We start from the raw sequence: 12,282 nt of genomic DNA on the forward strand, positions 1-12,282 counted from the left end.
GGTAAAGAAGAGATCAAGCAAAAGATTAAAGGGAATCAAAGAGATGTGAAAGTTCAATCGTTTGATTGAAAAGCTTAGATACTCAACCGTCTTCTAGGTCACCCAATTTGTATCAAAAAATGAATGAGATAGTAATATTAATTAAATTAAGAAAAAGAAATTATAATTTGGATTTTCACATTTTCAAAATTTATTTTTCAGTGTTAATATAATATAATATAATATTTTTTAATAAAATCGTTAAAGTTGAATAGAATGATAATATTCAAAAAAACAAGCGAAATAGGAATTAAAAAGTAAAAAGAGTTTATTTATTAAATTAAAATTTTAAAATAAAAATTTCATTACATTTTACATCAACTTTTTTGTTGACACAAAAATAAAAGACCCTCGCCCAAATTAACTGCACTAGTATTCTTCATCTCTAGTTTCACTTGTATTTCAATTCGATCAACCTTTCAGAAAAAACGAAACGGAAAAAAGATCCTTTTCATCTCTCTTCTCACTACCCTAATTTCTTGCCTACTTTTTTTATGTTCATTTTATCCCCAAATAATCCAAAGAAAAAAGGCGTCTTTTTTATTCAAGTCTTGATTTTACATATCCAAAAATGTGTTTTCTGAGCAGTTTATTAAGGATCTAACGTTAACCCATCAAGTTTTTTTGAGGATAATTGATCTGTGAGTTATTTGTTTTAGAATATTTGTAGCTTGTTTGATTATGAGTTGTACTTCTGTTTATTTATTTTTGCTGAAAACTTGAATGATCAGATTTAGGATTGTTTGGTTACTGAACATCGGTTTAAACCGATTATGAAATGGAAATTTTTATGTAACTTTTTTTTTCCAATTTTTAAATCATGTTTTGTGGTGATGAAATACGAATATTGTTCGATTTAGGTTTGTTGTTTTATTTGATTGATTGATGTAATGAACTCAAAGATTGTTGTTTCTTATTGTACATGATGTTGTTTGATACTAAAATGACTGACCTTTGATCAAATATGTAACGAACATGCATAGATACTGTATGGTTTTTTGCTACATTTGCTTTATAGCTTCCATTTTCCGAGCAAAAATAGATTTTTTTTTAAAGGGTATTTGCTAAAATAGTCTCTCTTTCTCTCTCTCTCTCTCTCTCTCTCACTCTCTCTCTCTTTCTCGCTCACTTCTAGATACCTACGTAGTGAATACTTAATAGTAAGAATTGTTGGTTTACTCATTTTGATAATTTAATCCGTGATTTTGTTATTATTGTTTATAATTTGGTTTCTGGAATTGATATTGATAGACAAAGTTTATGTAAACCTTGGGTATTTGTTTAAGGCCATGCTAAAAATGTTTAATATTTAGTTATTTATTATTTCAGCTTTCCAAATGTGTTGTATTTTGCTTATGAAATGTTCTTTATTAGTTTCTATATTGGTAAATTTGGTTACAGGATCTAGACTGGTAGCAGAGGATCTGAGTGGAATGTGATTTGCATGGGTTGAGGATGCCAGAATTGCGAAGTGGAGCTCGGAAATCAAAACGCCTTGGTGATCTTCAGCCGCCTTTTCAACCAGTCGATCAAGCAGAGAATTGGGTACTGCCTGCTCAAAACCGAACTAGGAGGCAAGTCGGTGGAAGAGGGCGGGGTAAGGCTACAGCTGTAGCTAAAGTGCCCTCACCAGAAGTACCCAATAGGACAAAAGCTTCTGGTAGAGGCCGGGGTATTAGGTTGATCGATTTAGACCCTGAGCCTTGTCAGGTTCTTCCTGGGGCTCCACCTTTGGCTGATGCTCAACCTGCTTTCAACCAAGTAGAGGTAGTGGCCAATAAAGATATTGCAATGGACGGCGGGAGTGCTGACAAAATAATAGGAGTTGAAGAAGAAGCTAGCACAACAGTAATTCCTGAAAAGGTAGCTCAATGTTAGTTACTGTATCTTTCTTTTTATAGAATATGTTATCTGTTACTTAAACCTTCCATATTAAGTTGCTTATCCCGGGAAGCCCTCGGGAAGAAAACTGGCTTCAAATTCTTTTTCCAGTAGGCTTTCCTCAACTAAGAGGAAATTAGTGAATTCCTAATTTCAGCATTTCAGCTCTGTTCAAAACTATTAGGATAATCATTTCTAGTTTATTCTACATGAAAGTGAGGGATGTTTTAGCTTCAAGTTGCAGGTGTTTCAGTATATGTTTGGTCACCTGTTTTCTAGTCCTCAGTTTCTTACTAACTAAAACATTCCTTGTTATCTAGTTGTCCATGTCATCAAATCTCTTGACTGTATACCGTTTTTGTTACTCTTTTAAGGTTCAGGTGGGTAATTCTCCTGTATACAAGATAGAAAGGAAATTGGGTAAGGGTGGTTTTGGCCAAGTTTATGTTGGCCGAAGGGAAAGCGGTGGTAGTGGTAGAATCGGGCCAGATGCAATCGAGGTTTGTCTGAGTAACTCATTCCCATGTTTAAGGATTTTCTGAGTCAAACCACTTGGCATGCTATGTCATGACTCATGAGATTTTTTCATCACAGGTAGCCTTGAAGTTTGAGCACCGGAACAGTAAAAGTTGCAATTATGGCCCACCTTATGAGTGGCAAGTGTACAAGTATGGCACTATTAACCATAAGTTTTTATGTAAAGCTTCGTTTCTACCTATTTTTTTGTGCAGCATCCTGATTCTTGTTTCTCTTAATTTCCTCTCAAAATGAAAAGTTCCCTAAATGGGTGCTATGGGATTCCTTGGGTGCACTACAAGGGCCGGCAAGGAGATTTCTACATTCTTGTGAGTTTTGATTTTGAGCTTCTGGGTGTCATAACTCAGAAGTCACAACTCCCTAGTTAATTAATGTATCTTAAAGAATGTTAATTAATATTTCAGGTAATGGATATGCTCGGTCCTAGCCTATGGGATGTTTGGAATACTCTAGGACAATCGTAAGAAATAGACTATTCCTTGTATCTGTCTGTCATACCTACCCAGGCATGTCTATGTAAATCTATAACATGGTGTTTTATAGCAGGATGTCACCAAATATGGCTGCATGTGTTGCAGTAGAGGCAATATCGATTCTTGAAAAGCTTCATTTAAAGGGGTAAAATTTATTCTAACTTTCTGCACTATATAGAATACACTTCCCTATTTTGCATAGTTGCAGCTGATTGCCATTGCTTATTGTCTGCTTGAAAAAAGGTTTGTGCATGGAGATGTGAAGCCTGAGAACTTTTTACTAGGTCAACGTGGCTCAGCTGATGAGAAGAAGCTATATCTTATCGATCTAGGTTTAGGTATGTTTTCTTCAGTCCTCACTTCCCTGTTAACTGTATGTTCTTTCTGGAACATGAGCACATAGTGGTATTAATTACTGTATGCCTCCCATTTTCTTGGCTCAGCTTCTAGATGGAAAGATGCACACTCGGGTCAACATGTTGATTATGATCAGAGGCCTGATGTATTCAGGTGTGTTGACCTTTTTATTTAAAATGTTAACCAGTTACTACTTATTTTTGGCGTTACTATATTGAAATATTTCTTCTACCAGGGGAACAGTTAGATATGCTAGTGTACATGCACATTTAGGTCGGATTGGAAGCCGTAGGGATGACCTTGAGTCATTGGCATACACGTTGATATTTCTAATAAAAGGACGGTTACCATGGCAGGGTTATCAGGTTTGTTACTGTTTTGATTAAGGATTTCCCTAATCTGATTATATGTTCTCCGACTTTTTATTTTTCTTGAAATATTACTATTTGGCACTCATGTCCAACACTTATTTGGAAATGGCTGTGGGGATATAACCTTCCAAGGATTCTTTAAATACATAGAAGAACTTTGAAAAAATTTAAACATACACATCTTAGCCTCATACCCATATCTCCAAGTTTGAGTGACATAGGTTTGATTTACTTCCTCTTAACCATTTTGACTTTTACATCAAACTTTACAGGGGGATAACAAGAGTTTTATGGTTTGCAAGAAAAAGATGGCCACTTCTCCAGAGTTGATGTGTTGCTTTTGTCCTGCCCCTTTTAAGCAGTTCCTCGAAGTTGTTACAAATATGAAGTTTGATGAGGAGCCGAATTATGGCAAGCTCATATCCATATTTGAAAGCCTAATTGAACCATGCACGGCGCTGAGACCAATTAGAATTGATGGAGCTCTTAAGGTGGTTGTTATGTCTTTTTCCCCAATTAAATTGGATAGATAGGATGCTCACTCAAGCAACCTTTCTCCATTTCCTTTTAAATAAATAGGTTGGGCAAAAACGGGGAAGATTAGTGATTAATTTGGAAGACGATGATCAACCTAAGAAAAAAGTACGTCTTGGTAGTCCTGCTACTCAGTGGATTTCTGCTTACAATGCACGTCGTCCTATGAAGCAGAGGTAAAGTTGCATTTTCTTGTTAAATGTAATATTCATTTATACATCTGCTTGTATCTTGTTATGTTACTCCAGCCCTTCATTTTGTTTGAAGTACCCATGTCACACATATCCAGATAGAGTATTGGGATATGACAGATATATGGAGAACTTAGAAAAAATTGGAAGTACTTGTGTCGGAAATGCCCATACCTGACACTTATGCCTTAGTCCGAGTAACATAGGTATCTTGTGCTGCTCAAACATTTTGTTATATCTCCACTTCTGGGATTTTGATTGTAAGTTTAACCAAGTTGTATTCATTTTTGGTACCTCATATGATGATTAAATGTATATGGGGGCTGGCAAAACTTAAAAAGTAAATAAGAAAGGACCTTCATATTCTTAGTGACTGGTTGTTTGCCGTTGAATGTGGTCTATTGAAATTAGATTGCGGCCCTTTCTGATGTTTATTTTTCTGTGCCTGCTCTAAGTGAATTAGGAGATATTGGTTCAAAATTTGCTTTGCATAGATTTTGTTCAACTTAAGGTAATTCTGAAACGGTGTTTGTTCATCTTGCGTATAAATTTTTGTCAACCTTGTAGATATCACTATAATGTAGCGGATTCGAGGTTGCGGCAGCATGTGGATAAGGGCAATGAAGATGGATTGTTTATTAGTTGTGTGGCTTCATCAGCTAATCTCTGGGCCCTGATCATGGATGCTGGAACCAGTTTCTCTTCCCAGGTTTATGAATTGTCGACCATCTTTCTACACAAGGTAATTATTCTAAAGCACTGGTTTGTTTCATTTTCTGTTTTGATTTACATGCATATTTTACTTCTTACTTTAATATCTATCATATTTCATTAGGATTGGATTATGGAGCAGTGGGAAAAGAACTACTATATTAGTTCGATAGCTGGAGCAAATAACGGAAGTTCCTTGGTTGTTATGTCAAAAGGTTGGTAAATTTCCTACTAAATAAATTTCCTTTTTTGACGACTTTGAAACGAGATGAAATTGCATTTTGAGCTATGTTACTTGTATCTGACACCCATGCCTGACTCTGAGTAATATAGACCCTAATTACCAAGCTGTTCTTGAAATTCCACAACTTTGTAGGAACTCCTTACACCCAGCAGTCATACAAAGTGAGTGAATCTTTTCCTTTCAAATGGATAAACAAGAAGTGGAAAGAAGGCTTTCATGTAACATCAATGACAACTTCCGGGAGTCGCTGGGGTGTGGTAATGTCTAGGAACTCCGGATTCTCCGATCAGGTATTCCTATTCTTTCTATTTTTTACATGCATCTTCAGCTCTACACTGCCCTCCATTTCAGAAGTAGCTGATTATACTTCATTTTATACTTATTTTAATGATTCAAGGTTGTGGAGCTTGACTTTCTATATCCAAGTGAAGGGATACATCGGCGATGGGAGAGTGGCTATAGAATAACATCTATGGCTGCGACTGGAGATCAAGCTGCCTTCATATTGAGCATTCCGAAGCGGAAAACAATGGATGAAACTCAGGAAACTTTACGTACATCTGCCTTTCCAAGCACCCATGTAAAGGTGGGTATATCCCTAGTTTTGCCCCTTCCTAAATCTTTTAACACCATAACCTATGTTGCTCCTACTCTTAATTTACCTTAAAAGTATGTCCAATATCCATATTAGACATATTCGAATATGGATATAGGGTTATGGTTATCAAAATATATGAAAGAACTTGGGAAAAGAAAATTAAACTTACCCTTTCCGGCACTCACCTCCTGAGTCCAAGTAACATAGCCTATTAACTTTAAACATTAACAATGGGTAGTAAAATGTTGTCTAAAGTGTAGTATCTACTATATCTGCTTAACCTCCATTTTTATGGAGTTCTTACCTTAATGCGATGTTTGTTCATTGTTGCAGGAAAAATGGGCCAAAAATCTGTACATTGCATCAATTTGTTATGGGAGAACAGTCTGCTAATTCTAGACTGTAAAATTATTGGATACTCTTTAAGAAAGACAATTTAAAGTTGAAAACTTGAAAGCTTTTGAGGTATTTTTGGTGGAGTTCAGTATTATGGAGTTAATTCTGCTATAAAATCTCATATTCATCTAATAGGAGAGAGAGAATAAATAATAGAATTTAATGATAGGGTTATACTTAATAATGTAATGATCTGTTCTGAGTCAGTTCGGGAAGCTGTTGGTTAAAACGTATATTTCATGGTAACTGGTCTGATCTGGTCTTGTGATTTGAGGTCTCATTAATGGCTGTTAGTAAATTGCAATGGTTTTCCATGACTTCAAAACTCTCTCCTCTTCACCATGCTGGGACTACTTTGCCAAATCAAGTATAATTTAAGAATTTTTTTTTTCAATTAAATTAAAACTTTAAATATATATACCTTTTTTCTTAACGGTAAGAGGTTTTTGGGTATGGTTGGGATTGAGTCAAATGATTAAAAAATTTAAGTTAAAATCTGAGTCAAAATATTAAGAAGTTTTGCTTTACGTTCCGGGAAAAAAAAATTATTAATTCAACCAGTTGCAAGTTAATATCAAAATCTCTAAAGGTATGCCCTGGCACATTATTAGATATTTTGGTGCATGTGACTTTCAATATTATTTTTAAAATTTTCCTTTTTTCAATTTGTGTGCGGGCCAAAAATAAGCTTTACTAAAATTTCTAATAGTATAACAATTGTTATAAATCAGAAAAAAAAATAAAAAAACTAGGCTGATTTTTCTTAAAATTTATTGATTTGTGTTGATTCCAGAGAGAGAATGGAAAACGTGTTCTACAGAATGCATTTTTACTGTTACATCAATGAAAACGTGTCATGCAAGACGTGTTTTTAGGAGAGGATAAAAACACTTAATACAAAGTGTTTTTACTGATGTGACAGTGAAGATGCGCCTTATAGGATGAGTTTTCATTTAATGGTACCATTCTAACGGTAACTTTTCCAACAGCTAGTAGGGGTCCAATTGTAATAAAAATTCCTATATAAACCCTTCAAACATTCATTCTTTCACCCAAATACTTCATATTCATTCATTTTTCCTAATTTCTCAATCTTCAATATTTAATCCCCAATTTCCAATTTTACAATTTCAATCTTTAAATTTTAATTTTCAATTTTCAATTTCGAATTTTCAATCCTCAATCCTCAAATATTTTTTAAAATTCTTTTTTTTTTGAAATTTATTCTTTTCAATTTTATTCTTTTTTTTTAGAAAATCTTAAATGGCAAATCAACTTATTCGTTCGGATGACAAGCATATCTCCAGCGTTCAGTTACAAATGGTAAGTAAATTTATTAAATTATTTAAATTTAAATAGTTAATTATTATGTTGTTTAGGTTATTAATTTTTTAGGTTTATATACTTAGCTTGAAGTTTGGAATTTGGAGACGTGCATAAACAACTTAAGCGAAGGTGCACCAAAGGTTGTTTATGGACACTTGTGAGATGCAGGTTTTTTTATATGCAGCTCACATGCTCGAGGGACTAAACTAGATCTCCCACTCATCAGTGCTTTGATCGAGAGATGGAGACTAGAGACGCACACGTTTCATCTCCCCTGCGATGAGTGTACACTTACACTTGAGGACGTCAATTTACAACTTGGTCTATCGGTCGATGGGGATGCCACTATAGGGCCAATTCTTATTGCAGATTGGAGTGCAACATGGGAGTAACTGCTAGGGAAGGTGCCGAACAAGTTTAGGATAGCCGGATCGAGATGAGATGGTTGGAAGACAACTTCCAAACTATCGGGGCTTCAACAAGCAATGTCGAAAAGGAATAATTCGCGTGCACATTCATCTTGAGGTTGATCGGAGGTCTGTTAATGCCAGATTAATCTTATAATATGGTGCATTTGAGGTGGCTACTACTACTAGCTGACTTGAAGGAATCAAGACGACTTAGTTGGGTATCAACGGAATTTTTATTGAGAAATGTGTCGAGCCACAATACCAGATAAAGCCAAAATCAATGATTACATGCTTATTCTTCAGTCATGGGTATGGTATCGACTACCATTTTTATGCCCTCAAGTGGAACTCTCTTACGAATTCTCACTCGTCATATGGTAAAATTCTTTCCACAATGTCATTACCATTATTATTTTCATTTTTGTAATTTTGAAATAACATATTATTTGAATAGGGTGGAACAACCCCGCGAGATATAGCGGTATATCGACTGAGCTCGACGATATCTGACTAGCTCTAGATTAAGAAACAGAAGAGAATGTTAATTTATGAATTTCAAAGTTATGTAATATGTTTCTAGCACTTGGAATTAAATATTACACACGTTCTAAAAATTATAAATTCATATGTAGTTTGTATGGATGCAATATATGTGGATTTGATGATTCAAGAATGTGTCCCAGTCAAATTTTTGGCCAATCGCAACATCTGGCACGTCAAAGTGCCATTGGTCATTGTTGCAATGGTCGAGATGCATGAATCCGACCAAGTCATGCGACAGGTCGGGTTTATGCAACGTATTCCGCTACCATCCCTAGAGCTCGATGACCTCTACAAGATCGACTTGCGGGGGAGACTCGAGGAAGATTGGCCAACATTCCACAAGAAGCATATTGAGATGTGGGAGCGTAGGTACGATTTCTTACCAACGTGTGAACCATTTCTCATATTGGAGTTGGCGACATCTCATATTACATGGATTGGTTCAGGTATAACGACAAGTCATATCTATTGCCGGATTCAGAGAAGAATAGGCAACGTCGCCGTAGGAGGCCAAGACGAGGGCCCATCAATCCTAGGTTGGAAGATGGAGACGCAATGGGATCAACATCTGCTCCATCTACATCGGAGGACCAGATTGTCGTGCAACCTCTTGGTCAGTATGGTTCATTTATTTTTTCTTTTAACCCATTTTTTTGTCAACATCACAACATGCATCACCTTCAGTTCCGATTTATTTTACACAACCATCACAACACGTACAATCATTCCATGCATCAACACATTCAACACCATTTTATTTTACACAAATTCTAAAGCACACCCCACCATTCCCTACATTAACACATTCTTCCAAGGATATATTATGCACGACTGTCACCCACCGTGCAATATTACATGCCGATCCCGCCAACAACACCGACATATCCAGTATTGCCTTCAGTTCTCACCTTCTATCCGTAATCGGGCCAAACGACACCATATAGTGGCTCGTCGATAGTGTCGTAAACACCCCCAGCGTTGTTGTTCTATCCAGGTGGGTCATCCTCACAATCGCCAACTCAACTCGGAGGGGATCCATGATGGGCGGCTAGGACATGATCGGGTTCAACCACAGAGGAAGGAGTCGAAGTTAGCGATCAACCCTGACTTGCACATCAAGGTGAAGCCGAAGTTGATGAGCAACCGTCAAATCCAATAGTGCGACAAAACCCTAGGCGTATGGAAACACTAAAATATATAGACTTTTTCAACACCTTTTGAGCACTAATTCATGCAATTTCTAAGTAATTTCTATCAAAATTTATAATTTTAGTATACAATAATTAATTTAAGCTTAGTTTATAAAACATTTTGAATTTTAATTATTTTTGTAATAATCTTGCATAAATTGGGTTATTTTTGGCAGTGTTGCACAAAAGGTGAAAAACCAACTCGACAGTCACCTTGAAAGAATTAATCGACGAGGCACCATGAGAGTTCAAGATGATGAACTAACAACCATGGAGGACTTAAATTTAAGTTTCTAGACTTCCTTAAATCAGTTGGCCTGATTGATTTTTTATCAGGAAAAACGAGCAACTTGAAGTAGAGAAAAATAGCTTGAATTGAGCAAGTAAAGAGGGAGGATGAACAAGCCCAAAAGAGTAGCCTAAACCGTTCCATGTTGCTAACCCAATTAGATTATTTTGGCTGATTTTAACGCTTACAAATCAGCCCTTGAACTTTTCCTAAATGCCATTCAAACCCCTCCCTTTTTCATGTATTCTATTTTTAGCCACAAACTAAAAATAGCAAATTCAAACTTAACCACTCCTTCCACTAGCATGGTCGACCATAAGATGAGGGGATGGCTGTTATTTTTAGCCACCTTGAGTTGCCAATCTTAAGTATAAATAGCCCCCTCACTTCCTCATTTTTCATCCCTCACTTCACACATCTTTTTCACACATTTTTCTCTCATTTTTCTTTTTCTTTTCCCTTCTAGTTGCTTTCCAATTTCCTTCTTCCCTCGTCGATTTCCCCTCTTGACAAAGAGCTAGCACACCCCTTGGAGTAGAAACAATTGAGTGTTTGTAAAGACCTTGGATCAACAAAACGAGCAGAGAAGAGAGGAGCGCACTAGTCTGGCTTCGAAAGATCATTGGGATTTGTTTTTCTAGTTCCCTTCTCTTAATCTTTTTAGTTTATGTTGTGATCATGATTATGAATTTTTTTGTGTTAATGTTCTTAAATGAATTAAAGTGAATTAAATTTCATTCGTGTTAGATTAATTGCATTCCTTCCACTTAATTTGTTAAAATCATGTTTGTGTTGTTCTAAGCCTTGGTAGTTTGTTCAATTAAATAAAATCACGCATATGTTATGCTTGCATTTTAATTGTAAGGTAACAAAAGAGTTAATTATTAATTGGATTGAAATTATAATTAATTTTCATAGTATTTAATTGGTGCATGTTTAATCTTATAAGGTAGTTAAAGATTAAGTTAGCGATGGTATTAAACAATACTTTACCTTTACATAACTTGTAAGATTATTGTGATTAAATTGTTTCAATATAGGAATATATTGTTACCTCACTTTATCTTATATTTACTTATGAAAATTGATTAATTGTTAGAATTGACATAGAAATATGTTTAAGAGATTAATTGATTTAGTAAGTATGTATGTGCATTAGTTAAAAAAAGACCAAGTTGCCATGAAATTATTCGTAACAACATGAACATAGTTTTAATAATTCTAAGTTAAAGAATGAAATTGATCTAACACATTTATGTCATATTGATTAAAATCTTATTTGTCTTAGAAATCGTGCATTGGAATTTTACTTTTTTCTTTCTTTTAATTAAATACTTAGTTAATTTTAGTTTTTAGATCACTTCTTACAAATCATTATATATTTCCTCCACCAAATTGCTTAAACTTGCATTTCATAAATATTTTCTTGCACAGTCTCTGTGGGCACGATAACTCAACATTACTTGTCACTTTATTTCTTGATACGATTGTGTACACTTGCACATTTCCTTTGTCCCAAGTTTTTGGCGTCATTGTCAAGGATTGTTTTAAAAGACATTATTTGTGAAATTATTAATTTTGCATTTTGGTCTATTTTTCTGTTGAATTTTAATTTAATTATTTTTCTGTGATTATTTCAGGTGTTTATGAGTATTGATTGAATTATTGACTTACTCCCTATAGATCCTGAAATTTAAAGGACTTTTCGACAAAGGAGAAGACAAGCAACTTAGAGAAGGACCGAAGAGATGAACTTTGAAAACCAAAATCAAGGAAATGGACCAAATCATGCTAAAAATCTTGTCCTTGTTGCTGATGATAGCTATAGAGCCTTAAGACAGTATGTCGTGCCATTGTTTCATGAGCTTAATCTAGGTATTAGGAGACCCGAAATTAAGGCACAACAATTTGAGTTGAAGCCAATTATGTTCTAAATGCTTCAAACAGTGGGCCAATTCAGTGGAATGCCTACTGAAGATCCTCACCTTCACCTCAAATTATTTATGGAGGTGAGTGATTCCTTCAAGTTAACCGGAGTACCCAAAGATGCACTAAGATTAAAGTTGTTCCTATACTCACTAAGGGATAGAGCTTGAACCTGGTTGAACTCATTGCCACCAGATTCTATTACCACATGGTGAGAGTTAGCAAAACCTTCCTTATGAAATATTTCTCACCTAGAAAGAACGTGA

The 12,282-nt window shown here is 35.2% G+C and overlaps 1 protein-coding gene across 4 annotated transcripts; it reads left to right on the top strand.

Annotated features, from left to right (window-relative positions):
• Positions 1 to 363: 363 nt before the first annotated feature.
• LOC107962165 (casein kinase 1-like protein HD16) lies at positions 364 to 6,404 on the top strand. Of its 4 annotated transcripts, none has more exons than XM_016898433.2 (17): positions 364 to 680; positions 1,441 to 1,902; positions 2,295 to 2,420; positions 2,515 to 2,588; positions 2,696 to 2,765; positions 2,862 to 2,917; positions 3,001 to 3,075; positions 3,174 to 3,268; positions 3,374 to 3,440; positions 3,523 to 3,652; positions 3,931 to 4,149; positions 4,238 to 4,368; positions 4,951 to 5,125; positions 5,219 to 5,309; positions 5,471 to 5,628; positions 5,736 to 5,924; positions 6,270 to 6,404. In XM_016898433.2, the coding sequence occupies exons 2-17, from the start codon at positions 1,495 to 1,497 to the stop codon at positions 6,327 to 6,329; spliced, it is 2,124 nt and encodes a 707-aa protein (XP_016753922.1). In that variant the 5' UTR covers positions 364 to 680; positions 1,441 to 1,494; the 3' UTR covers positions 6,330 to 6,404. The 4 variants fall into 4 exon arrangements, with proteins under 4 accessions (XP_016753922.1, XP_016753923.1, XP_016753924.1 ...); XM_016898434.2 differs by having other exon boundaries at positions 3,004 to 3,075; XM_016898435.2 differs by having other exon boundaries at positions 2,301 to 2,420.
• Positions 6,405 to 12,282: the final 5,878 nt, after the last annotated feature.

This window comes from Gossypium hirsutum, chromosome A13, assembly GCF_007990345.1.
Source record: "Gossypium hirsutum isolate 1008001.06 chromosome A13, Gossypium_hirsutum_v2.1, whole genome shotgun sequence".
Lineage (NCBI taxonomy): Eukaryota > Viridiplantae > Streptophyta > Magnoliopsida > Malvales > Malvaceae > Gossypium > Gossypium hirsutum.

What these genes read in the sequence shown, in the direction of transcription:
- LOC107962165 (XM_016898433.2), top strand. Translation starts at nt 1,495, where the DNA reads ATGCCAGAATTGCGAAGTGGAGCTCGGAAATCAAAACGCCTTGGTGAT. An exon ending in AAGGAGATTTCTACATTCTT is followed by an intron (nt 2,766 to 2,861) that starts GTGAGTTTTGAT and finishes TTAATATTTCAG; the next exon opens with GTAATGGATATGCTCGGTCC. An exon ending in CTTGGTTGTTATGTCAAAAG is followed by an intron (nt 5,310 to 5,470) that starts GTTGGTAAATTT and finishes ACAACTTTGTAG; the next exon opens with GAACTCCTTACACCCAGCAG.